The following is a 24,828-nucleotide window of genomic DNA, read 5'->3' on the forward strand; positions in this document are numbered from 1 at the left end:
TATTGGTTTTGAATGTATAGATGCAGTAGTATTCGGTCTTCTTGCCCCTGTCCCCTGTAGAGGATGCTAATTTGCTGCGGTTGGGTAGGCAGGCTTTCCGCGGAGTGCCAGCGCGCCGGCAGCGAGAGTCCGCCCCTGCTCTCCCCGCGGTGCGAGCGCTTCCCCCGGGCAGGTGCACTCTGCCGCACTCGGCTGGGTCTGAGTGCAGGTACGCAGGGTACTTCCCTTTCACGTCTGGATTTAAAAGAAGATTTGAATTAAATACTGGAGCAGACTGTAAGTTACTAGTAAGAGTTTGACTCGTTTCTTAATTCCTAGTTTTCTTCTGCTTGGGGGTTTCGTTTAATATGGAGCAGACATGCATATGTCAGCTTTATTTAGGCTTCTATAAGCATTGTTGCTGTTGAGTGTTTTTCTTCTTCAGTGCTTCTCAATCATGTTGCTGAGTTTTGCAGTACCACAATGGTGGGGGTGGGGGTTGTGTGTGTGCTTTTGCTGCATACTGTACTAAATTGTGCAGAAAATCCAAGAAACGTAAATAGATTGATTTGTGTGTATTCCTAGTATTTGCATAAAATCAAACTTTTTTATTTATTAAGCTTTTTTTTCTGTTAAAATGTTTAGGCTATACGTTTTTTAATATTGCTTTGCTGTTAATTTCTTATGCTCCATATGATTATTTTTTTTTCTATGAATCATGATAAAAATGTTTCACTTTCAGATACAGTAGTTAGTGGTGCATGCATGGAAGCTTTGATAACAGTTATACAGCTGTAACGCACTATACTAAGCCTTTTTGGACTCTTAGATCTCAAATAGGCACAAACCCGTTACTCGTTACAAATTCATTACTCTTTTGAGGCATTTACTTTTACATACACTGAAGGGATCATCTTAATGACATTATTATGATTATAGCAGCATACTGTATTCTGTTTTGCATGTAGCACAGCTGGTGTTTGATTTAGAATTTCAAGGTACATTGAGCAAAATAAATATTGGAGTCTCACATCGCTACATCACCTAAGCAATATATTTCTCATCATTGTGGCATTAAGGATATATATATATATATATATATATATATATATATATATATGTATATGTATATTTCTTAAAAGCCTCAGGCAATCTCCGATCAAGCTTGATTATTAACTATAATAGCTTTGCAACTGAAAAGTAGCAACCAATTTGACTGACAGTGAATGCAATTTTTTAGAAGATATGTTTTATAAGAGTACAAATACAATATTAGAAAACATCCCATTCTTTTACAGGGATAACTCTTTTGAACCAGAACATTGCATAGACATGTCACTATATGAATTGCTTACAACAAATTTAATTTCTTAATTGTAGTTACTTTAGAAAATGTTGCCAGTTATTACGTAAAGTATTTTAAACAAAAACTGACCATCTGTGCATGGTGTTTTTGAACTTGCCTTATGTAATGTCTTCTTCAAATTTGTTTATAAATAAATTATCTGTGCAGTCAAGTTGTTGTGCTGGGTAATTGTGAATGGAAGCACTACTCATGGTTGTCAAAGTTTAGGCAAATGGGTGGGTTTCAGAAACGACTATAATGCCATAATTGGGAGGTTTGAGTGCTCCAGGAATACTTGAATATCAGTTTAATAATACATTGTATCCTTGCAAAGTACCTTATTATGAGTTTGTGAGATTATGAGCATTCATACATTTTTCTACAGGGATACTTTGCAACACATTCTTAAAGTACAAATTACTTTGTTCTTGTCCTATTGCATTGGTGTTTTCGTGGTAAACTACAGATGCCTTTTTGCATTTTCTGGCAGGTGTTGACATGTGCTAGCTTGTTCTCTGGGAGACAGGAAAAGGTACTCAAAGTAGGATGCTAGCTGGTTGTTACAATGAATGCTAGGTGGCTTTCCTATGGTGGCGAATCACCAGCAGGCCATGGGCAACGGTTCAATCAGAGCCCCTCGGCTGGAGGAGAGCTGCCTGGCCTCCGGGTTCAAAGAACCACCAGCGTGGGAGGTGATTGAGGCCCTGAAGGCCAAGATAGTACGACTGGAGGAGGAGCTGGGCATGCGTGACAAGGAGCTGGAGGCCAGAGCGAAGCGGCTCGGTGCCCTAGAGAAGGAGCTACAGGCAAAAGTGTCCCAGATAGACAAGCTACAAGATGCCATTGGCTACAATAGTGCTGCACAGTCCACGGCCCAGGTCAGCCCAGGTGAGCGCCTCCTGAGTGTCATCAATGAGGGGCCCACACGCTTCCACAGGGTGGCCGTGGAAGTTCACCGCCGCCTCAGGGCCAAGGAGGGAGTGTCAGCTGAACCAACCTCCCGACACTACTACAACCACACTGTCCAGAAGCCCTCTTTTGGCAGGGACCGGGTCCATAAGGATTCAAGGTAAAGACCAAGTTTAGCTTTCCACAAAAATTTAAGATTGAGGATTTCAAAATGTGTAAATAGTAGATTATAATTAGCAACACAAATTAGGTTAGATGTGGTAAAATTTAGGTTGTTTTTAGAAGAACCTAGTCTTTTGGACCTAAAGAAAGTTTTGATGATCAACCTTGTGTTACATTTAGATTAGGCTTGGGGATAGAGTCTCCAGTAAACTTTGATTTCTTAGAGGTTGTTGTTAATTCAAATGTGTGTAGATTTGTATGGACCTAGGTCCAAATGTATTTGTGTTTGCTAGCGTTGGGTTTCAGACTTTTGCTAAGGCTTAAAATGGGGTAGGTAATCTTGTGATGTAGTACAATAGTGTTGAGTATCTCAGTTTGGCACTACAATGTGGTATCAGAGTACAGAATAAGAATTCTGAATAGTATAAAGCTTCACCATACATTGTCCTCATTCTGCATGCAGAGAAAGTGTGCACTGAAGCATTCTTACAGGAAATCAAGCTGATCTTCAGAAATGGTATTGCAGCACCTCCGTACTGTTTGTAGTTGCTTGAACCTCAGAAGACTTAAAAGCATATATTTACATAATAAACCAAGAGCAATAAAAAGGCAAACATGGGAGACAAAAGGGAGACATCTATATGCATAGGGAACATAATTGCAGCTTTAATTAACAAGGCCTTCAGCTTCTGCCTGAAACTCTTCTATAGTAATACATTAATACTTTCCTTTCAGGGCCATGGATAGCCCCTCCTTTCTTTAGATGTGCAAATGAGAACGCTCTCAGTAGCAGGAGCACAATTTTAAATATTTCTGGTATAAAGCCACCAAATAAACACAGATCAACTCTTTTTACTGAAGAAATTATGTGTATTTTTGTTGGCTCTATTGGTAATCGTAGATCATACAAATGCAAAGTATTTTAACATAGTCTGTAAAACAAAACTGCTTGGACTTCTAAGGTGTCTTCATTGGTTTCCACTGTCCTACTGTTACTCTATATAAATACACTGTGAAGTCTGTCCCAAGCCTTATCAAGGCTGTGTATTGGGTCAGCAGTGGCCCAACATAAAATGTAGTACTATGCAGGAGCTGTATCTGCTACATTGGTTAAGGAACATAGGACCTGGCATTGTAAAGCAGGCAAGTGCTGAGGCACAACAAATGGTCAACTTCTTGTAGCACCATTTAGAACCTTCAACAAAGTGTTTTCTGTGTCTGTCTCTGTCTGTGTTTAGCACCAAAAAGCTGATAAATGAAGCTATCATGAACAATGACTTCTTGAAGAAGCTGGAGCCACAGCAGATGAGAGAAATGGTGGAGTGTATGTATGAGAAGACCTACAATGAGTGCCAGGTGGTCATCCAAGAAGGGGAGCCTGGAAATTACCTTTATGTGCTAGCAGGTTAAACAGTTCAATTTCATTTTTCATTATTTTTTTTTTAGATTTTTTTTACTTCGTTTTTTGGTTACATGACTTTCAATTCTGAATAACAAACAAACAAACAAACAGAAAGATAATGGAGGGATTGAAAATATTTGGCCAAGAAGTTGTCCTTTCAGGATATTGCCTACGCATTCACTATGTTGTGAAAACAGTTGGATTACTATGAGGTTTTAATACTGTTCCTTGTCCTTTACAAGTACTACATTTCTGTGTATTTAGTAGTTCTTTACCCAGTTTAGATTCTCACTGCAGTCTACAAACAAATCTTATGTGCAGTTTCTTGTCCAAAGCTTATAGTAAACATTTTGTTTGTTTTTCACTCTAATTGATTAGTTAATTAACCACCTTACTAGAATTGAATAAACAATCTCTGCTTTTTCCGACATTGTTCTTTAGATGGCTTGCTGGAGGTTATACAGAATTGCAGGCTTCTTGGACAAATGCACCCTGGAACAGCATTTGGTGAGCTGGCCATACTGTACAACTGCAAGAGGACAGCCACAGTCAAAGGTAATCTGAGCATGTGTTTTTGAAGTGACGTAAATACAAAGGGGAAGTTATATCACGTGATGTGTTTTTTCTGCACACATAGTATGCTACTAGAAAGTACACTTAATTGCTTAACAAGTCTACACAAACTGAGCATCTGAACATATTGACCAGTTGTGAAGATCACGAGCACAGGGTAATCCATGTCTTCACCGTGTTTTGTCTGTACAGCGGTCTCCCAGTCACAGATCTGGGTCCTCGACCGGCAGATGTTTCAGAATATCATGATGAGGACGGCACAGGCGAGACACGAGGAGTACTTCAGCTTTCTATGCAGGTACAGCAGAGGGGAGCCAGGCTCTGCGCCCTCACCATGTGGGCATGGCTGGAGTTAGAGATGCATATGCTTCTCTGCTGAAGAAGAAATTAGAATATTTTGTCTGTCAAAATATGTAGCCTTCTGACACGAATAAGGTTTATGTATATTGATCTTTTTCAGTTTGTGCTGAAGTACGGATTACACCTACACCCATTTTGGCTTTGAACTGCCAAGCAAGCTAAGATCAGTTTAGTTCTGTGGCTGCATTAGAAAAGCACTTTCTGTTTTTCTATTCTAGTGTATCTTTATTGAAAGACTTGCCTGAAGAAAAGCTTGCAAAAATTGTGGACTGTCTGGAAGTGGTACGTCTTTTTTTTTTCCTGTCATCTTACATACATTAAATACATTAAATTATAATGACTATTTAGTTTTTTTATTTGAAATTACAATAATTATAAATTTTATCAATGTATAGTGAACAGAATTTAAAAATGAAATGATTATGATTATGGGAAATTGTAATGGGTAATAAGTAATTAATTCAGAGTTCAAAACACTTTGGAATAATCATAATTTTAGTCGTCAGCACATAAATGTAAATGTTAATTATTAATAAATAGTTAGGGTGTTGAAAACTGCTAAGAAACCAAAGCCCATGTAAGTAATTAAAAATGGTGTAAAATATTTTTCTCATCACTTCCTGTAGGATTATTTTGATAAAGGAGATTACATCATTCGTGAAGGAGAAGAAGGAAACACGTTCTTCATCATAGCGAAAGGAGAGGTAATGCAGAGGGCAGATAACTGATAGTGTCTGTATGAGTTTAGTTTAACAGACACAAGCACACTATTGTATTGCTTATGTTGTTTGGAAATACATTGGTGTCAATATAGAGTAGGCAACAAAAACCTTATTTTTGCTCATTGTGTGTAAATGACCAATACAAAGTGAAAACATGAATCAGTCGTGCTACTGTTACAGTAAGTGCTGTGGATGTTTTGATCCCTTGGCAGGTGAGTGTCACACAGACCATGGAGGGATCATTGGAGCCCCAGGAGATAAAAACTCTAGGGGTGGGAGACTATTTTGGAGAAAAAGCCCTGATAAGGTAAACATATTAACCACAAGTATGTAAGTCTTTTTAGCTCAATAGATCAATAATGTATTGACCTCCCATTTGAAACCATTACCAAATGTTCCATAGTCCATTTGCTATTGTTGCATTGCTACTGTACTGCTACCCTTTTGCCAGTTGGAAAGAACATGAATTGTAGAGTTTGTCCTACAAGTTGTACAGGAAGATTCTTGGATTCTTGACTTTTTGTTCCAGTGAAGATGTTCGCTCAGCAAACATCATCGCCAAGGAGAATGATACCCAGTGCCTGGTGGTGGACAGAGAGTAAGTTACAATTTCAGATGGCTTTTGCGTTCATTCAAATGCATACTTTACTGCCCAGGTAGAAAAAGACTCTTCTACCCATTTAAATATGCAGCCAAACCAATAAAGAGTAAGCTTTGGAAAATAAATAATAGTCTTATGTTCTCCGAATGTGCAGCACATTTAACCAGATGGTGGGGACTTATGAAGAGCTACAAGCATACCTGAAACAGTATGTGAAGCAGCTCTCAATCAGTGACGAGAAGAGGAATGCTATGTAAGTGTTGCAGAGATGCATACAAAATATTGAGATTCATGTTCAAGCTCAATAAAGACATTAAAAAAAGCTTCAATAACAGAGTTTGTCACTGTCCTCCAAGCCCCCAGTCTCCTCTCATTGATACCACTCCTGAAGGCAGTGAGCTTACCAGGGTTAAGGAGAAGATGGCTCGTATCTCCACCAACTCACCCTTCAAGCACCTGCAGATTGTCACCACGCTGGGCATGGGCGGCTTCGGCCGAGTCGAGCTGGTGAGTCCTAGCACCTACCAACAGAACGCGGCCAGATTGTCTAGTTTTACACTGGTCTTGTTACGATCATACTGATGCATCGATATCTGTGGTGTTTCTGCCTTAGGTGAAGATGAAAGATGAAGATATAACGTTTGCCCTGAAGTGCATCAAGAAGAAGCACATTGTGGACACTCGACAACAGGAGCACATCTACTCTGAGAAGAACATCCTGCAACAGACTAACTCACCGTTCATTGTCAGGTCAGTGGGGAATGTCAGGGCCACTTTGTGTACCCAGGTTACTAAAGTGAAGAAAATATTGGCCAGGCTGGATAGATTTAAACCCCATTTATATCTCAGTATTACAGCAATCTCTCTTTTTCCACCCCTTCAAAGGAATCATTTGACCTCATTATGAATCTCATAAACGGAGAAAGAATGGTGTTTGCAAAATAATGACAGGGGGTTGCATGGTTAAAGCGATTTGTTCACAAAGGTGATTATCTTTTATTTGGAGGTATTATTATATTGCATAAAAGAAAATGTGGAGAGCAAGGTTAATATACAATCTGTGGTGATGAGAATTATTGTTCATTGTGTTGCCCAGACACATGAATGGCATGGTGTTAAAGTGTGAGGATTCTGACTGAAATACACAACAAGCGTGTGAATAGCTCTATTGTTATACAAATTGCTTTTCCCTCGGTTGCACCTTTCAAAAATGAATACATGAATAAGCTATGGATTCCTGCCTGTGTTTTCATGTCTCATTTAAAAAAAACTGTTTTTTAGATACAGCGTCCAAATGATACTAAAACTCTAAAAATCAGTGTGGTCTTGGGCATTTTAGGCAGAATTGTATATCAACATCTTTTACTTGGTGGTGCCAGGCTTATACACCAATGGAACGATTCAAACCCATAGATAGCCAAGGATATCCTTTTAGATATCCAAGCTGTACTTCTGACCAACTATTGATACTGACTGGGCACTTGTATTTTCAGTTCTTTACTCTTACATTTTAATTTAATTTAGTAGGAAATGGTGGCCTTCATTATAAAATACTTTCAAAGTTAACAACATATGGAAATATAACAAAACTAAACTGAGCTTTTAACACTGATTAAAAACACTAGATTTAAACAATCCGGCCTTTCGATTAACTCTTTTTAAAAGCATATGTCGTTACAAAAGAATATGTTGCAAGGTTGCCGAAAACATTTGAGCCCTTCCCTGTCGTGTTGATCCACTTGGGGTGAGAGTAGTTTATGTTGTCTCTGACATTTAAAGACAAAAGCCTGAGCAAATACAACTCAAACCAGATCACTCAGTTCATGTTCATTCGGTGCTTGACACTCTTGACTCTTTGTACTGTTGGGAAGGCAGGGCTAGAAAAAGACTGAAAAAGTACCGGCCAAGACAGATGGATGAAAACAGATGAATAATAGATTGTGTAAGAATTCCCCTCAAATCGTTTTCAGGGCTTATCTCATTTGCTTCTGTTCCCTGCACCTGAAACCTATTATTTGAAAAGAGCAGAACAGAGAGACTGTGAGAACATATTTTATCAGGGTGGCTAATGAAACATTGTAGCCAACTGCCTTCTGACAATATTTGAGAAACATCTGCTTGAAATACCATGTACAGAGTACAATATCACTCAGAGTTACCAGAGAGACAGACTTGGGAAAATAAGAATGCGGCTTGCTAAATATTTTCTTTCACTGTTTTGGAGAAAGATCTTTAAAATATTTTGAGACCAGCTGCAAGGATGTTGTTACTGATCTAATAAATAAATGAAACCATGTCTGCGATGTTAAATCATGTGATTGTTGCGCCCAAAACACAGTGTTATACCGTCTTCCTTATACCTGTAGATTTATACTGAATTTTAATCTTAGTAGTGTTTGTGCTCTTCTCCTGGTCTTATTGAGTTTTAAGGCCAGTGCTGACCACAATTAAATTTGCTTTTTCTGAGCTCTATTCATTTTTATTTATTGATTCCAAAAGCCCTGTGACATATAAATCGACATTTTTTGTTGTTTTTATTTAGTTTTAATTATACAGTTAAATGTATATTTGCCTAAACTGTCTAGAGCAGTGGTTCTCAAACTATGGTACGCCCCCAGGTGCACAGAAAAATTAGTAATTAAAAAAATAATAATAATAAAATCTATGTAAATTCTTAATCTGTAATGTATTGAATTTGTTGAGCAAAGCTTGAGATGGGTTTTCATATTTTCTATTTTAATAAAAAATGTTTATACGTCTATTAAGTTCCTGTTAGCTTTGACGGTACTGCACGTGCTAATACTTGAGTGTTTAAAACCGCTCTCGAGCTTTCAGAGAGACAGTTTAGTGCCACATTCGCCAATAGAACAATTGAAAATGAATACCTCGCAGAATTATTGACATGACAGATGATGTCAGAAGTATGCCGATAGAGCGCATTTAGATGAGCTGATGCTTTTCACTACAATTAGATGAGTTTACTGATGTTGCTGGTTTGGCCAATTTGCACGTTTATATTAGATATGAGTTTGAGGGCACGTGTAATTAGGACTTCCTGTTCTGTAAGCCGCTACCGACAAGAACTACAGGGGAGCATATTTTTCTTCTGAGTGAATTAATTTATCGAAGAGAATGGCATCGACTGGAAACAAATTGTCGGAGTTTGTAAAGTCGGTGCTAGAGCGATGACAGGCCAACACAGCGGTGTAGTTGCACAGATTACAGAGGTCGCTCTGGATGTGAAGGGGATGCACTGCAGCATGCACCATGGCGAGGCATTGGCAGTCAAAAAAATGCCTGATGATTTAAAATCTGTGCTAGACTCTGCTGTCAAAGTAGTGAATTTTATCAAGGCCATACCAATGAATTCACATCTGTTCAGTGTGCTTTGTAAAGAAATGAGCAGTGAACATGTGCAGCTTTTGCTACATACTGAAGTGAGATGGTTATCAAGGGGCAGAGGCTCACAAGGCTCTTTGAACTGCACTCCAAGGTACAGATGTTTCTTCATGACCCGAAATCTCCTTTGGCAAGTCTATTTGATGATCCAGTATGGCTTCTACAATTAGCCTACCTGGCTGATATATTCTCATGTTTGAATGAGCTGAATATGGGACTACAGGGGCTCTCTTTAACAATGTTTGATGTGTCTGACAAGATCACTGCTATGAAGAAAAAGCTGCAGCTGCCAATGTCTCTGCTTTCCCAACTCTGGAGAACATCTGCACACATGTGGCACTTGATGCTGCAGTTTGTGATGTGATTGTTGTGCAACTTTTGTCATTGGAAGAACAGTTATCAGAGTATTTTCCAGTAGAGGCCACACCACAGTGGATCAGGAACCCGTTTAATGTTGATGTCACGGGAATACCCGAGGATCTGTCCTGGGCAGGAGAAGTTGCTCGAGTTAACATCTGATGATACTTTGATGTCAGAATTTAAACAACTGTCACTGTTGAACTTCTGGATCCAAAGACAGAGTGACTGCCCAGCCCTCTCATTAAAGGGTGTGCGGTTTTTGATGCGTTTTGCTACTACCTATCTTTGCGAGAAATGTTTCTCTGCTCTCACTGCAATCAAGACAAAGTATCGCATCAAAATGAATGGCGAGCCAGATCTGCATTTGAAGCTCACTGCCCTCGTCCCTGACATTGCAAGGCTTTCCTCTGCTAAACAAGCTCACCCCTCTCACTAAAATGCTAAGTGCTCAGTGCTGTTTATTATTTGTGCAGGTGCGTGCGTGTGCTCATGGAGATTTTCTGTGGTTCCTATGAGAAGGTGACTTGTAGGTGGTACTTGGATGCTTTGGTTTGATCAGGGGTGGTACTTGGTTAAAAAAGTGTGAGAACCACTGGTCTAGAGGCTCCAGTCTTTAATATAAGAAGGAATTGTACTTTATACAGCACAGTGAAAATGTTCCATGTTTTTCAGGTTGTTCAGAACTTTTCGGGACAACAAGTATGTGTACATGCTGTTGGAAGTGTGTCTGGGAGGGGAGCTGTGGAGTATTTTGCGGGACATGTGAGTGTAGGTCATTTTCACACCTGGCCTCATGTACTCTTACTAAACATCAGTTACCATAGACCTATGGTGATTAAGTGACACAGTGACTTACCTACATATGGTTTTAAAACATAACTTTGCCCAACACTATTATTTGTAATTAAGCGTATTGTAATAACCACAAGCAAACGTATACATGTCTCGTTAATGAAATGGAGTTTGGGAGGAGAAAAAACCCAAAGGAGTTTCTTTAATTATCTTGATGGCAAATGTCTAAAGTAAATATACAACCTAGATTGAAACTGTCCCAGGGTTATGTTGTAAAGCTTAATATCCCTGTGTTACCAGAGTATCTGATGGAAAGTTGCATTGTAGGAGTTTCTTTGAAGAGCCCACTGCACGGTTCTGCACTGGCTGTGTCCTGGAAGCCTTTGACTATCTGCATGGCCGGGGAATAGTCTATCGGGACTTAAAACCAGAGAACCTGCTGCTTGATGAACAAGGATATGTGAAAATGGTATGCTGGACCCATACTGAGATACAGTGAGCTGTGAAAGCAGTTATACATTTTGTAACTGTAATCTGATATTTTGAGTTTTTTCCTTCCTGTACGCATTTTAGAAGTAAAGACTTTTGTGTTTGTTTGCGAGGTGTGAATCAAGAGGGATTCATTAAAAACAGGAAAAGAAGGTGAAGGTTAATATGAATAAATGTTCTTGTGTTATCTTGAAGGCTGATTTTGGATTCGCAAAGAGGATTGGCTTGGGAAAGAAGACATGGACTTTCTGTGGCACCCCGGAGTATGTAGCTCCAGAGGTCATTATGAATAAGGGACATGACTTTGGAGCTGACTGCTGGTCTCTGGGCATCCTCATCTTTGAGCTGCTCACTGGAAGGTGAGACTGGAATGTCTGCTTATTTTCCTCCAATGAGTGACAGGCCGGAAAATGTCTTCTATCTAGTACAAGACGAAATCAATCTAAATGTATCTATCTGGAGCAGGGGTGTCAAACTCAGTTTTACCACGGGCCATATGAGAATTTCAAGTTTCATTCGAGGTCCCCATAAATATTTACTCGTCCCTATTTTTTATTCATTTCACTTTAAATTTAATTAAGAATTATACTTAATCTTTAACACTTACGATTATTCAAAACACACATCTGACCTAATTGCTGCTCTGAGCAGGTTCATTTGTTGAGGAGACCTGACACCTTTTTCTTGAGACTAGCTTGTCAGTGTCCGGTATAATGTCTTGTGCTGAAGCGATGTTCAGTATGGAATGTAGATGCCTGTCTGGAAATGGAAAATGTTTCCTTGCTGCATTTGCTTCTCCCATAAACTTAATTTAAGCTGAAATGCTTTCACACTGTCATACATCTCTGTTATGACCTGTGTACTGCCCGTTAGCTTCATGTTTAAGGTGTTAAGATGCTCAGTAACATCAAATAGAAATGCAAGATCGCACAGCCAGCTTTCATCCGAGAGCTTGGATCTTTGTCTCCCTTTGTTTTGCAGAAAAAGTCTGATTTCTCCCCGTAGCTCAAAAACCCTTGTTAGAACTACACCCCCACTCAGCCAGCGCACTTCTGTGTGATCGGACAAATCGCCACATTCAACGTTAAGCTCCTCAAGGAATACCTGGAATCGGTGATGATTTAAACCTCTATCCCTGATCAAATGTAGTTTTTGTTACCATGTGCATTACATGATCAATATTCAGCACCTTCCCACACAATGCTTCCTGATCATTTGGACACTGACCATTTTCCTCCCGTAGCTTTTTTTGCATCCTAGCAAGCAGACCTGTTTTTTAACTACACAGCGCAGGTACTCCGTTTGTGGTCAGACCCACTCACGTCTCCCACTGCAACTTAAATCAGTTCACGCATCTCGAAACTTGCTGAAATATGCCATTTGCTGTGGTGATGCCGTTCATTGCTGCAACATCCAAAAGCTCTTAAGTAACATTTAGATCTGAATTTACCCCCTGGATAAAAATAGATAACTGGGCTGTGTCCGTTATGTCAGTGCGCTCATCAACAGTGCGCTCATCAACGGAAAGCAAGAAATGAAATGACTTGCTTTTTCAGCTAGCTGGTCTTTGAGATTAGCAGCTAAATCATCTAATCTCTCGGCAACAGTATTTCGTGACAGGCTGACATTTGCAAACAAATGCTTTTTGTCTGTACACACTACATCGCTGACTTTAAGCATACAGTTCTTTTAAAAAAGCACCCTCAGAGAAAGACCTTGACGTTTTGGCAATGTCTTGGGATACGATGTAACTCGCTTTATCGGCAGCATTGCTTTCTGTTTTTGCCCTTTTGAACATGGTTTGCTGTAGTTTTTTTTTTTTTAATTCAGCCACTTTGTCCAGCCTTTGCTCTCTCTCCAAAGACCCACACTTCTCTTTGTGTTTAGTCTCGTAGTGCTGCCGTATAGTGAATTCTTTCATCACGGCTAAACTCTCCTTACAAACGAGGCATGCACGTTTTAAGCTCTGCTCCACAAACAGATATTCCCACTCCCACCTTTCCTGAAACACTATACCTTCCTTGTCGATTTTTCTTTTCTTGGACATTTTTGAGTTCATTGCAGATGACTTAAAGAACAGGAACGTGGAAAGTAACTCAGCCTATGATTGGCTGTTAAAACCCTACCTTGCGCCAATGATATTCGCAATGGCTGAAGGGAATTGTAGTTTTCACATGCAATTTCCTCATTCACAAGCTGTCGCGGGCCTAATTACTTACTGATACACCACCTTTACAGGGGCCGGATTAAAACCATTGGGGTGCCATATTCGTCCCGCGGGCCTTGGGTTTGACACCCCTAATCTGGAGGCTGGTGTACTGCGCATATTTCAAAGCCATGTGTGTCATTGTAAATCAGTGACTCTGTTGTAGGTGTTTAAAGATATTCTTCCTGCTTTATGTGTTCTGTGAGGCAGCATATAAATTAAAAATGAAAGGTGTCTGAATAAGCTACAGAAGTCCCGCTGTTCTAGTATATTTCTGTCCAAGGCATACAAGTTTCAAATTGTGAGTGTGACGGTCATTGCTCCTAACTGGGCCTGTATGGGCTCTTCAAAGGAAATGAACCACTAAACCTCCACTTGTGAGATCACTGCTGCACGGGTCTTCAGAAACAGTTACCAAGGAAACTGTTCGGCATGATGGCAGCAGATGAAGAAAAAGCTATGAATTACATTGCCAACTGTGCTCTTTCAACTCCCATGTCCAGTATCTTTGGCAACATCTGCTGCTAAAAAACTAAAAAAAAGTTCACTTTTAATATTTTCCTGTTTCATTTTTTTACTTGAGCTCTGGAACTTTTATTCAGATTCAAGAAAGTGTGGATCGGCTCTCTTATTAACAGCTTAAACATAGAAGTGTATTTGCCTTTCAGTTTTTTGTTTAAATGTAATTCTGCATTTAAAAGTAAACAACAATGGATATAGATTATTGATGTTTTAGATGTAGTCATTCATTTTGGTACAAATTTAATGGATGAAATATGATGTACCCAGTATCTTAGTTGAATGTAATCTGAAAGGAAAATTAGAACCAGTAGTGACTTCATGGTTGACCTTATACCATTCAACTCTTCTTTCCACCTGCAGCCCCCCGTTTTCAGGGTCAGACCCCATTAAGATCTACACTATGGTGCTACAGGGGATAGAGAAGGTGGACGTCCCCAAGCGTATTGGCAAGCGGCCTGAGGATCTGATTAGGAGACTCTGCAAGTAAGGAGTTCTGCCAACCGTCCCTTCACAGCTACCTTTCAACATTGTGTCCCCAAGTGTCTGTTATGAACCATATATTTCAATAATTGACTTTGAAGACACAAAACAATAACTTTCCCTAAGTGGATGGGTTATGCAACTGTTATGTTCTATTCATGTATTACGTAGGTGGAGAACATCAGTGTACAATTCAGCCTTCTGAGATTTTCCTGAAGTTAAATTTCTATCTCCTGTTATTCAGGCAGAATGACCCATCACAAAACAGCTGTGCCTGTGTGTGATACAGTAGGGATCTGCTAACTGCCTGTTCACCAACAGGGAGCGCAGTTTCATTCAGACACTTTATAATGATTATTCTCTCCCTCAGGCTAAACCCTGCCGAAAGACTTGGAAACAAGAAAAATGGAATCAACGATATAAAAAAGCACAAGTTAGTCCTGTTGTGATATTATCTATGTATTTTTTTTATAATTTATTGTCAATTGGATTTTTTAGAGTTAGCCCCTTATAAGTTAGGATTCTTCAAAGATCTTTCATCTTTCCTCCTATTTTAAAGTTTTCAACTAGCTGTCTTCATTCAAACTCGGGACAAAGTATTAATTGCTTGATGAGCTCAATTATGTTCACTTGAGTAGTGCTTTGATGTTGATTTTGCAGTGATGTGCAGCCATGGGTTATGCTCAAAATATTTCTTGAACCTGAACCTTGAACCTTAATTTTGCAACATACACACCCAGTGTGCCCTGTATGAATAGAATAGCCTGTGTGACTTACAGACTCCTGCCTTGTGATATTTTGACATTACCATTACAAAATGCTCTTTTTGTGTAATTATTAGAAAGCTTATGAAAATCTTCCATTTGGTCATATCAGTCTCGTTCTTGAAAATAGAGCTCATCTTTACTCATTGTTTATCCCCAACTTTATTTTAAATTGTTTTGCATGTTGCCATTATGCTGTGAAGTCTACTATCATTATACATTGTTGAGTATAACCTCATTTTGTGGACAGATTACTCAAAGAATTAAGATACTAATAAAAACAGCTGGTTTGTTGTATTAGAGCTTTATCCTGTTGTTACATAAGCGGACTTCCTAGCAATTGTTCTTTATCTTTTGAAGGCTATAGATGCCACGCACATTTGCTTTCATTACATTTTATGAGATATAGTGGCAAGGTGTCATTTTTGCAGGTGGTTCCAAGGCTTCAACTGGGAAGGGCTACGAAGAAGAAAGCTATCTTCCCCACTAAAAAGAGAGGTATGATTTCCCAAAATGTTTTATTTGAGCACATGAGCACATATGAGTCACTTTCCCTTCTCAAATTTTATATTTAAAAATCATTCAGAAGTGAGTCTTTGTAATGTGAAAAGTTGAGACATGAGCAATGTTTATTTTTAGGCACCTAAGACCTTACAGTACATACACACAAAAATGAACAACAACTCACACAGAGATAAACAGGATCTTTAGTTGTTTACCTAAAACCATGGGCTTGTACTGCACATTTACATATACACGAGCTGAGTAGGGAAACTTGATAAACAATTTAAATAAAACATCACACGGTGCAATATAAATTATTAAATCAATCGAAATATCATGTTAAAAAAATTCCAAACCTACAAGAGTAAAACGGGATAAATAATGGTCAGTTCTGACAATCACACCTCTTACTATTATGGTTTGGTTTTCATAGCTGAAAGGGCCAACGGACCACAGCAACTTTGACATCTTCCCCCCAGAACTAGAGGAACCCCCAGACGAGCTCTCGGGCTGGGACAAAAACTTCTGAAGGGTTGAAGCACTCCAAAAACTTTGCCTTCAGGGCTTGAAACCTGGGTTTCTACCAGAGCCGCTATCTGGACATGCGTCTCTCAGCCTTACACTGGAAAAACATTCCAAGGAACAGCAGAAATCCCCATCATCTTTGAGTGCAAAAAACTTCTGAATACTTGAAACCTCCAGCCTTTATCCACTGTTCACCAGGATGCCTCGACTGCAACCTTTAAACAATACGTTTGCAATTAATGGAACATTTTTTGACAATTTGCTGTTCGCAAACAAAGTATTAAAGAGTGCCAATGAGCTGCCCTTGCTGCGGGCCTGATGATGCACAAATCAGAGGAAGGAGGTCTTGAAGGATTTCCAGGTTGGGTTTTGGGGATGGTTTTGGTTCAGCCTTCTCTTCAAGACTGTTGTCATCTGAGAGCCGGCCAGCAAGTGTGAAATGTAGTGTGAAAACTATAGTTTATGTAGTAAAGGAGCCCAGAAAATCATTTGCAGCTGTGATTTAACCTGTAAGAAAGAATCTCACAAACACAAATTAATGTGAATGATGCTTTTAACGTGCAGTACTAATACAAATATAATATTGGGAAGTATGTAAAAAGTAAAACAAAGGGAAAATAAATAAGCTACTAAAGAGGACATTTGGAAGTCATTTGGACAGTCATCTCATCAGGTTGCTAGGAGATGGATCTCCTCAGTGCTTTTGTTGATCGTTCCTGGCAGTCTGGCCTCTAAAATATTGGCATATTGTTTGTGCCATACACCCACAACTCTTTCTGTAAAGATAAAGTGCCTCCTATTCTTGCACCTTGCACTTTCCGTTTGAACCAACACAAGCTAACAAACCACTGTTGAAATTGTCGGCTAAATATAAAGATTCATTTTGTGGAAATGTTTGAAGTTAGTAGAATAAGAATTTCAAAGTATAAAAAAAAAAGTTTTAACTGTAATCTGTAGTGATCTGTCTGCTTATTCTGTTTGTTTATATTTCTATTTCATTGTATATTTTATAAATACATCTTTGACTGGTGGGTGGGTGTATTTCAGCCATTCCTGGAGACATTAAGGATTTGTAAGTCAGTAAAAGGGGGTGAAATGCAAAGTCCAGACACACACTGAAGAGCTCATGGATTTACATCATTGCAGTTGTGTCTGGGGCAAAATGGTAGAAACTGACTCTCTGATTGTAAAATAAGGAACATAGAGTCAAGATGTTTTTATACTTATTTATTTTTGGAGAGTCACAAGCTGACCTCTGTGATGAGTGCCAGGTAAGGACAGCTGGAGCTCAGCAACCGGGCCCATCTAGGGCGAGGGGCAGCAGCACTGTGGGACCCGGGGAGGTGTTTGCATGGTCCCACGAGCCTGATCCTTTCCTCTGGACTGGGACAGCAGCACTGCAGGACACATACAGTCTGTCAGGCACAGCAGTGAGGTCTGCACTCTTTACACTTGAACATGGGCCACAGAGAATGGCTCCGGGCTGTTTGACATCAGCAGTGACTGCATGAATGCAAAGATCACTGCAGTCAAATCACAGTACACAGATTAGCTCAGTAACTGATAGGGGTTTAATGATCCAAACATTTTCAATTCGATTTGCCTTTCCATAATAATGTCACGATTCAGGTCTTATGAAAGGGCTTATGAAAAGTACTTTAATGGATTTTAAGTAGTTCTAGCTTTGCATGAAGAGTTTTTCTGGAGTTATAATTGAATTCCAAAGGAAAGTTAGAAACTTGCTGTGTCAGGACAGGCAGACAAGCTATAGCAGGTGCAAATCTGCTAAAAATAAATGATAATAAATTATGTGTAGAAAATCACATGTTTCAGCAATCAACACGATTATAAATCTTTCACAATGATTAATTATATTACAAAGCCCAGATTGCCAGCTATATTATATTCAGTATAGCCTACCGCATAAAGTGGGGGTTCGGAGTTTGGAGAAAAAAGTATTTATAACTCATTCATTTTGAGGAATTTACCGCTGAAACACTGTACATGTATTTAATTTAAATATTTAGTCATGTGTAAGCGGGAGAAATTCACATACGCAGAGATGCTTACTTCTGAATTGCAAAAGCCGAACAGAAAGCGGCTATGGCGGTACTAGTGTTAAGGAGTCTGCTGTTGTTTTGCTCATATTTGAATAGTAAGCCAAGTAAATAAAGAAATGGCGATCCCGTCTTTTAATTCGATGGTCGAAATTTAACGCTCGTTTCAATCGATCTTTGATTTCGATTAAAAAAATGTAACCCCCTAGTAACTGATGAGTCTCTCCCACTAGTCTTCGAACTGGATTCATATGAACAAGGGCACACAAACAGATCCACACGGCTCTTTAGGTGGCTGCGTCTCTGTGGAGGCAGGGACGTTTTCTCCGTCACCTGCTGGTCATTAAAGAGCAGGCAGCTGTGATCTGCTGCATTATAAACATGGCTGACATAATGCCCTGTGAGGGGAAAAGAGACGAGATCAGGCTTCTGACTGTAGCACAGAGCTCTTACACAGAGCAGTGAGGAATCCGCTCGTCCCCCTAGTCACAGGGGTCAGATTCCTGAACACAAGATTCACCCTGTGCTCCTGTAGAAACATCACTGACAGGCCTGTGCAAGTAACATCCGCTGTTCAGGAATTTCCTTGGTCTACGTCCTTCACTTCTGTTTAAGTTACTCTCTGGTTTGTACACAAGAGCCTCCCATTGAGAGACACATTATTGAGGAGTGTGTGTTATTCTGTTATTCAGGGCTGGTTGAGTGTGAGGGTTGCAGGGTGGGGGGGCTGCATTTTAACCCAGCTTCCCATGCACCCTGATCCCCTTCTCTCGGTGAGCACCTCATCTCCACAAACTGGGATTCTTCCAAATGCTCCATAAACCTGTCTTCTCTCTTAGACCCCAAACCACATCTCTCTCTACTAGTGTCCTGTCTGGGAGCCTCTCTCTCAGGTGTCTCTTTCTCTCACTCTCTCTTGCTCTTTCTCTGCTCACCTGCTGCTACCCTGCCTGTCTCACCCTGGGGATGCTCTGGCTTCTGGGTCTCCACAGGGGCTGACTCTGAGTGGTCAAACCACAGCAGAAAGAGTCATTGCTCATTCTATAAACTTTTCATTTCCTTTTTCCATTGACCTCTGCGATCTCGGACTGCCTATAGATTCTCACTGAGATCTACAGACTGGTCACAATCCAGACAAAAAGACCACTAATGGCTTAGTTTTCATTCGTCTGCAAAGAAATCTTGTCAGCCTACTGTCATCATTGAAAGATCATTGAACACATGATTGTTAAATGAACGAAACTGCTTGGACTACAACAATTCACCCTGAGGCTTGACCGGCCTCACAAGTACCCCTTTTCCACTGGCGTATCTGACCCAACCCAGAGCCAGGCTGGCACCGTGTGGAATTACTGAACTCGTCATCATGTAGCATCAATCTACCCTATTACCACGTTTAAATACATTACAAATACTTAACATTAATAAAATACCTTTCCAATACTTAAACTACTACTGCTATTCATATACTGGTAAAAAAAAATCATAGGATTAAACAGGTCATTTTGAGCGATAGCCCTTCTTCGTCTGTAAGTTAAGGTCTATTAATTGCAACGTCCCCTAACTATTTTTTTTTTTTTTAATAACAGAATGTGGCAATACAGCTGTTTTTCAACGTTATTGACCTTGGCTCGAGTTGTGCAGTTGAAACGCACCCAACTCACACCAGGCCAGCTGGGCTAGGATCTGGCTTGGTTCAGGGTCTGATCGTGTCACATGTGCCAGTGGAAAAGGGGCACCAGTGGTATTTGCTGGTTTAATGAGGGGGACTGTATGTTGCTCCCCCTCATGCTGTGTTTCAAGCCTGTGGTCCATGCAGTGCCCACCTGCAGCGGCGTCACTTAGCCCCTCGACCGCCCTGTGGGGGTGGGCAAAGAGACAGTCAGCGCTGTCAGAGAGCAGGGCTTCCAGTTTTCATTGCAGTGCAGATCTCAGTGACTCTCTGGGCCCTTTATTTGGGCTGTGCATTTGATCTGAACTCTTCACTGTTTTCAGCTGTTTACAGCTAGCAGAGGCCAGGCCTTAGTTCCCACCCTGTACTGAGCCTGGCATTCAGATTCCCATCATTCAGGTACCTGGATTAAAGGATCTGGTGTCTGGAAGTTAGATATCCTATTCCATTTCTAACCACAAATACCCCAATGGTGTACACAATCACTGGGCCGCACGCTGCAGGATAACTGTATGTGTGGGAGGTTAGCATGCGTGCTGCTGTATCAGCAGGTCAATCAGCCCAAACTGACAGGATTAATCAACTGCTGTGCATTTACTCTTGCAGTGGCAGAGGAGGTGAGCAGGACGTACCTAGGTAGAGTGCCAAACTGCTGTGTGAGAGTGGCCTGCTATCCTGGCAAATACTTCTGGTCAGATATGATGGACAATTGTTGACGTGTCATGTTGATAAACAGCACAAAATAGTCATGAACATTAAAAAGTAAAAAAAAAAAAAATTAAAAAAATTACCCATTGAAAATAAAGTACACAAAGTGGATTAGAGTAGGTGGATATTTTTGAATAATTCTGATGTCATGTGGTTTGTGGGTTTTGAGATATATCATTCAAAAAGGACATTTTACAATAAATACATACAGGTTGAAAGCTGCATAAGGTACATCTTTAAAAAAGGCTGGGACACAGCACGTCTGGTAACTGACGCTTGTGTGCTTTCTCAAGAAGAAAAGACAAGGATCCCATTTTGCACAAAAACACAATTCTGTAACAGAACTATGGATTTACAGTTAAAAATAAATCGGAAGATGATGATTTTGTTAATGAAGTCGGGGAGAAATTGTAAGTGTGCAGCATTTGCAGTTTGTGAAGGATGTAAGACCTACTTCAACACTGTAGGATCTGTGCCATGGCAGATTAGCCCAGTGAGATGAGGCATTGTTTTATTAAATACTGAATATACTGGCGAAGCGGTGCTATTTCTTTGTACTGAACAAATGCTCTTCACCGCATACTGTGTAAAAAAAAAAAAAAAAAGAAAAGTAAGCGTCTTGCTTGGATTTGAAAAAATATATAATTTTAGTGTTCTTAAAATAAAGCACATTTACCTTTAATATAGGGGGAGACTGGCGTGGTGGAGTACGCTGTGGGGAAGTATAGCGAGGAGAGGTGCGCCGTGGGGCAGGTGAGCGCCTACTCGCTGATTATGTCCTTCTCGGGGAGTGAGCCAGTCTCTCCAGGCAGCACCTGCATGGAGGGGGGGTGAAGCTGACTGCACTCTAGCTGGGGAGCCCCCCCCGAGCTTGAAGAATATACACCGGAGGAGGGGCATCCTTGCCTGGCATGGAATGCCAAGGCAGCAGGTCCACAGACAGGTTGTTGAAGGCCTCTCGGCTGACCCCTGGAGCTCCGCAGCTGCAGGAGAGACAGAGATGGGGAGTCAAACACATTGACCCCACTGGTCTTCATTTTAAAGAGATTAGGGGACTTTTCTGGGTTAGCAGTCTTCTACGTTAGCAGTCCTTTACTCCAACTGCATTTTTCAGATCAGTGCTTTTCCTGTAATCATGAACTCGGACCACAGCCCTGCCATTGACAGCAAAAAAGGGAAAAGGCCACCAGCAAATGAAAGACACCAGAAAATCCAGACAGACTGATTCTTCTTCAGTTGCGGTGTATACCTTCACTAGGCTCCGCATTAAAATAGTCTCTTCAGCCTACTGAATGACTAGCCAGCCCTGTGACCCTGACTGCAATCAGAAATCACACCCTGTTGAATATGTAGTCTTTAATAATGACTGACAGGCTGCTGTCGATTTCAAGAGCTGTTCAAACCTGTGGGATGACTGACCTTGTACAGCTGTGGGTCAGCTGGACCTCGAACTCCACATTCGCCATGACAGGGCAGGTGTACCCCTGCACACCAGCCTGGAGCGCTGCAGTGGCGAAGCTGTTGAGCCGCCTCACCCAGAGTTTCATCTGCCCCAGGCAGAGGGGCAGGAACCAGGGATGACAGTGAGAGATGACCAAAAAAGCTGAAAATGCAAGTTGGGTAAATAATGTGCGCTGAAGGGAGTGTAATCCTAGGGCGGTCTCGGGGCATGCCCCCCAGATTGTTTTTATTTTTTATTAAACGACTGAAAAAAGCATTCCTGCGATCTGAGAAGCATTTTTATTATATCTCAGAGCAATTATTAAAGTTAATTTTGTACAAAATATGGCAACCATAACCAGATTCATTGTCGACTGAAGATGATTGAAGTCAATTATTTTCTTTTGACTAGATCAATATTTATTATGTTAAAAACAAAAAAACAGGTTGTTTCTGCGATTTCTTTCTGAAATCTGCTGCGGTGTCCAGAGGAAGTGCTCGTTCACACTACTCAGTTTTCACTCAGTACAGCTCGGTCCGCTTGGACAACACTGGCCACATATGACTGGCAAAGCAGCCGAACCGAGACCACAGCCAGAGCGGAAAGAACCGAGTTCGGTTCGCTTGAAAAACGTGAATGTGGCTCTGGAAGGACTGGTTTCTTTTGCAGTAAGGAAACGACCCCCCACCCAACAGTACCAGCGCGTCAAGATAACATATTCTTATGTATTCGGTAATGTACTTATTGTTAACGGTAACAGAGTCATATCGTAACACACATGTGTATAAGCCTATTTAAATCATTCAAATAAATGTTCTGAAATTTCGTTTTTTTTTTTTTTTTTTTTTTTACAATAAAATACAATATTATTATTTTTTTTAAAAGAAACTTCAGTATGTGGTGTGCAATTTATATTTTCCAATGTTTTCACTTGAAATATTGAGAAACGGAACAGCGGTTGAAGTGTGAAAGCTGTCCATTTGAGAAATATAAAAGGCCCAGAAACAGGCGTTGGGGACACGGCTTACTAAACACGCAATTCCTCTATGGTTGGTTATATGAAATAATAATCATCATATTATTATTTTTGCGAGGAGTAATTCTATTATTTTGTACTGTATTGAAACTGTGCAGCACCGTGTACCTCCAATTCTCAACCATTATTTTAATTAATTACCAAATATCAGCCGCTGTGATTTTTTAACAAAGGAGGAAGTGAAATCCACTGTTTACACATGCGCAACACTTAACACCAGATCCGCTGGACATAGTGTGGCCCGTTATTTGAACTGCCACATTAAAAACAATATAGCCTACTAAATGAGGCTATTATAATTCAGTTCAGTTCTAACGCATTTTCTTTACAGTGGTCTAACGTAGCACAGATTCTTACCACATTTCGTAAGCTATTCAACATGTTAAAAGGAACAATTTCAATGAAAATGTGTCGTGCTCGTCTGGAGTCGCAGCATCCTCTGCGCTTTGTCCTACCTGGTGAGCCAACAGCATCCGGGCCTTCACTCAAGCGCCGCTGGACCGGGAAGCCGCCCTGTAAGTTACTGTAGACGTCCAGTTAATGCTTTAACCGTAGTATTTAACTTCTGCTACGAGTAAGCTATATCTTTGCACACCTTCAAAGTATAACTCAATTGACTTCGGCTATTAGCATTATATGGTAAGCATTCTGATCCACAGAGAGTTGAAAATAATATTTGAATTGGAAACGTGCTTCATTTACCTTTTCAAACTAGTTTTTAAATGCACCTTTAGAAAGGGTATAGTACTGGTTACTGAAGGCCAGGTGGCGCTGTGGGACCATTTTAAATGGACGTGTGCCTTTTTCATCTCAGCGCCTGCGAGTCGGAGAATGGGGTCATCATGACCCCGGGATCACAGTAGACACTTGACAGTAAAAAGGAAGTGAGGAGGAGAAGCAAACTCGGAGCATAAAAAGTCCTACCATCTCTAAAATGGGAATGGATTTGTTTAGCTTTTGTTAAGACACTTAAATCTCCAGTGCTATTCAACCAGGATAATCTTCTGCAAACGGGATCAAAATAATGAAACATTTACATTTAAACATTGAAAAAGAAACAAAACTAAACTAAAAAACTATAAAATCCAGTTGGATTAAGATCTGAAGAATTGGGAGGAATACATTGGGAAAGTTTGTTATTGGTAGATGAGGTGAAGTTATGTTTATGTCTGTTACATGTTGAAATCACTTGAAGAGTAGGGATGGAGACATAAATGTGGTATAAAGGAACACGTTCATTGAACTATGAACCACAGTTACAATAGTGTAAAGTGCTCAGCTAGCACTCACATGGCTTTGGTAATATTTCTACATTTTTATTTTTGAACACTTGATAGTGACAGATTGGAGGTATACAAATAAACAATTTACAGAGGAGTGAACCCCAGGCCTTCTGTAACAACAGTAAAGCTTTTGTTAGTGAAGGTGCAAGGGATAGCATATGTACCCTGACTTTCATGGGGAGGGGAGATTTAAACCACTTAACACTCCAGATATGTAATGTGCTCCACCCTGCTTTACGAGTACGCAAATTCACCAGATCAGCAGCGAAAACATAAAGACATGAAGAAATAATTCAGCAAGCAATTGAAAAATATCACTTTTTACTTTATTGTTTTTCATATAAATGAGCAATATAAAGTACAGTTCATAGGAAACTATAAATAGAAATCCATTTGTAATATTTATGTTAAAATATACAATGTATTATATTAAATGTACATTAATAAAAAAAACAATGTGGTCAGTACATAAAAAACTCATTCTTCCATAACATCCCTGGTAGTGCTAATAAACAAGGTTTTGTTGGAGATACTGTC

The 24,828-nt window shown here is 40.1% G+C and overlaps 2 protein-coding genes across 3 annotated transcripts; one reads left to right on the top strand and one right to left on the bottom strand.

Moving 5' to 3' along the window:
* Positions 1-1,822: 1,822 nt before the first annotated feature.
* On the top strand, positions 1,823-17,019 carry prkg2l (protein kinase cGMP-dependent 2, like). Its single transcript, XM_066693579.1, has 18 exons — positions 1,823-2,393; positions 3,634-3,800; positions 4,239-4,352; positions 4,563-4,668; positions 4,949-5,012; positions 5,357-5,434; positions 5,665-5,759; positions 5,982-6,050; positions 6,208-6,306; positions 6,410-6,560; positions 6,667-6,803; positions 10,485-10,574; positions 10,932-11,073; positions 11,289-11,452; positions 14,182-14,304; positions 14,672-14,734; positions 15,497-15,563; positions 16,003-17,019. Exons 1-18 carry the CDS (start codon positions 1,894-1,896, stop codon positions 16,096-16,098), a joined length of 2,325 nt encoding a protein of 774 aa, XP_066549676.1. The 5' UTR covers positions 1,823-1,893; the 3' UTR covers positions 16,099-17,019.
* A 287-nt stretch (positions 17,020-17,306) lies between these two features.
* On the bottom strand, positions 17,307-23,714 carry LOC136716090 (ubiquitin carboxyl-terminal hydrolase 37-like). Of its 2 annotated transcripts, none has more exons than XM_066693578.1 (4): positions 23,464-23,714; positions 21,951-22,134; positions 21,208-21,514; positions 17,307-17,491 (listed from the first exon to the last, which is right to left on the bottom strand). In XM_066693578.1, the coding sequence occupies exons 2-3, from the start codon at positions 22,076-22,078 to the stop codon at positions 21,379-21,381; spliced, it is 264 nt and encodes an 87-aa protein (XP_066549675.1). In that variant the 5' UTR covers positions 22,079-22,134; positions 23,464-23,714; the 3' UTR covers positions 17,307-17,491; positions 21,208-21,378. The 2 variants fall into 2 exon arrangements, with proteins under 2 accessions (XP_066549675.1, XP_066549674.1); XM_066693577.1 differs by lacking the exon at positions 23,464-23,714 and adding an exon at positions 23,366-23,438.
* Positions 23,715-24,828: the final 1,114 nt, after the last annotated feature.

The sequence above is a fragment of the Amia ocellicauda genome, chromosome 20 (assembly GCF_036373705.1).
Source record: "Amia ocellicauda isolate fAmiCal2 chromosome 20, fAmiCal2.hap1, whole genome shotgun sequence".
NCBI classification, from domain to species: Eukaryota; Metazoa; Chordata; class Actinopteri; order Amiiformes; family Amiidae; genus Amia; species Amia ocellicauda.

Coding starts and splice junctions, on each gene's coding strand:
- prkg2l (XM_066693579.1), top strand. CDS start 1,894: ATGCTAGGTGGCTTTCCTATGGTGGCGAATCACCAGCAGGCCATGGGC. Junction 3,801..4,238: donor TTACCTTTATGTGCTAGCAG/GTTAAACAGTTC, acceptor ATTGTTCTTTAG/ATGGCTTGCTGGAGGTTATA. Junction 6,804..10,484: donor AACTCACCGTTCATTGTCAG/GTCAGTGGGGAA, acceptor CATGTTTTTCAG/GTTGTTCAGAACTTTTCGGG.
- LOC136716090 (XM_066693577.1), bottom strand. Junction 21,515..21,950: donor CTGACCCACAGCTGTACAAG/GTCAGTCATCCC, acceptor TCTCTCCTGCAG/CTGCGGAGCTCCAGGGGTCA.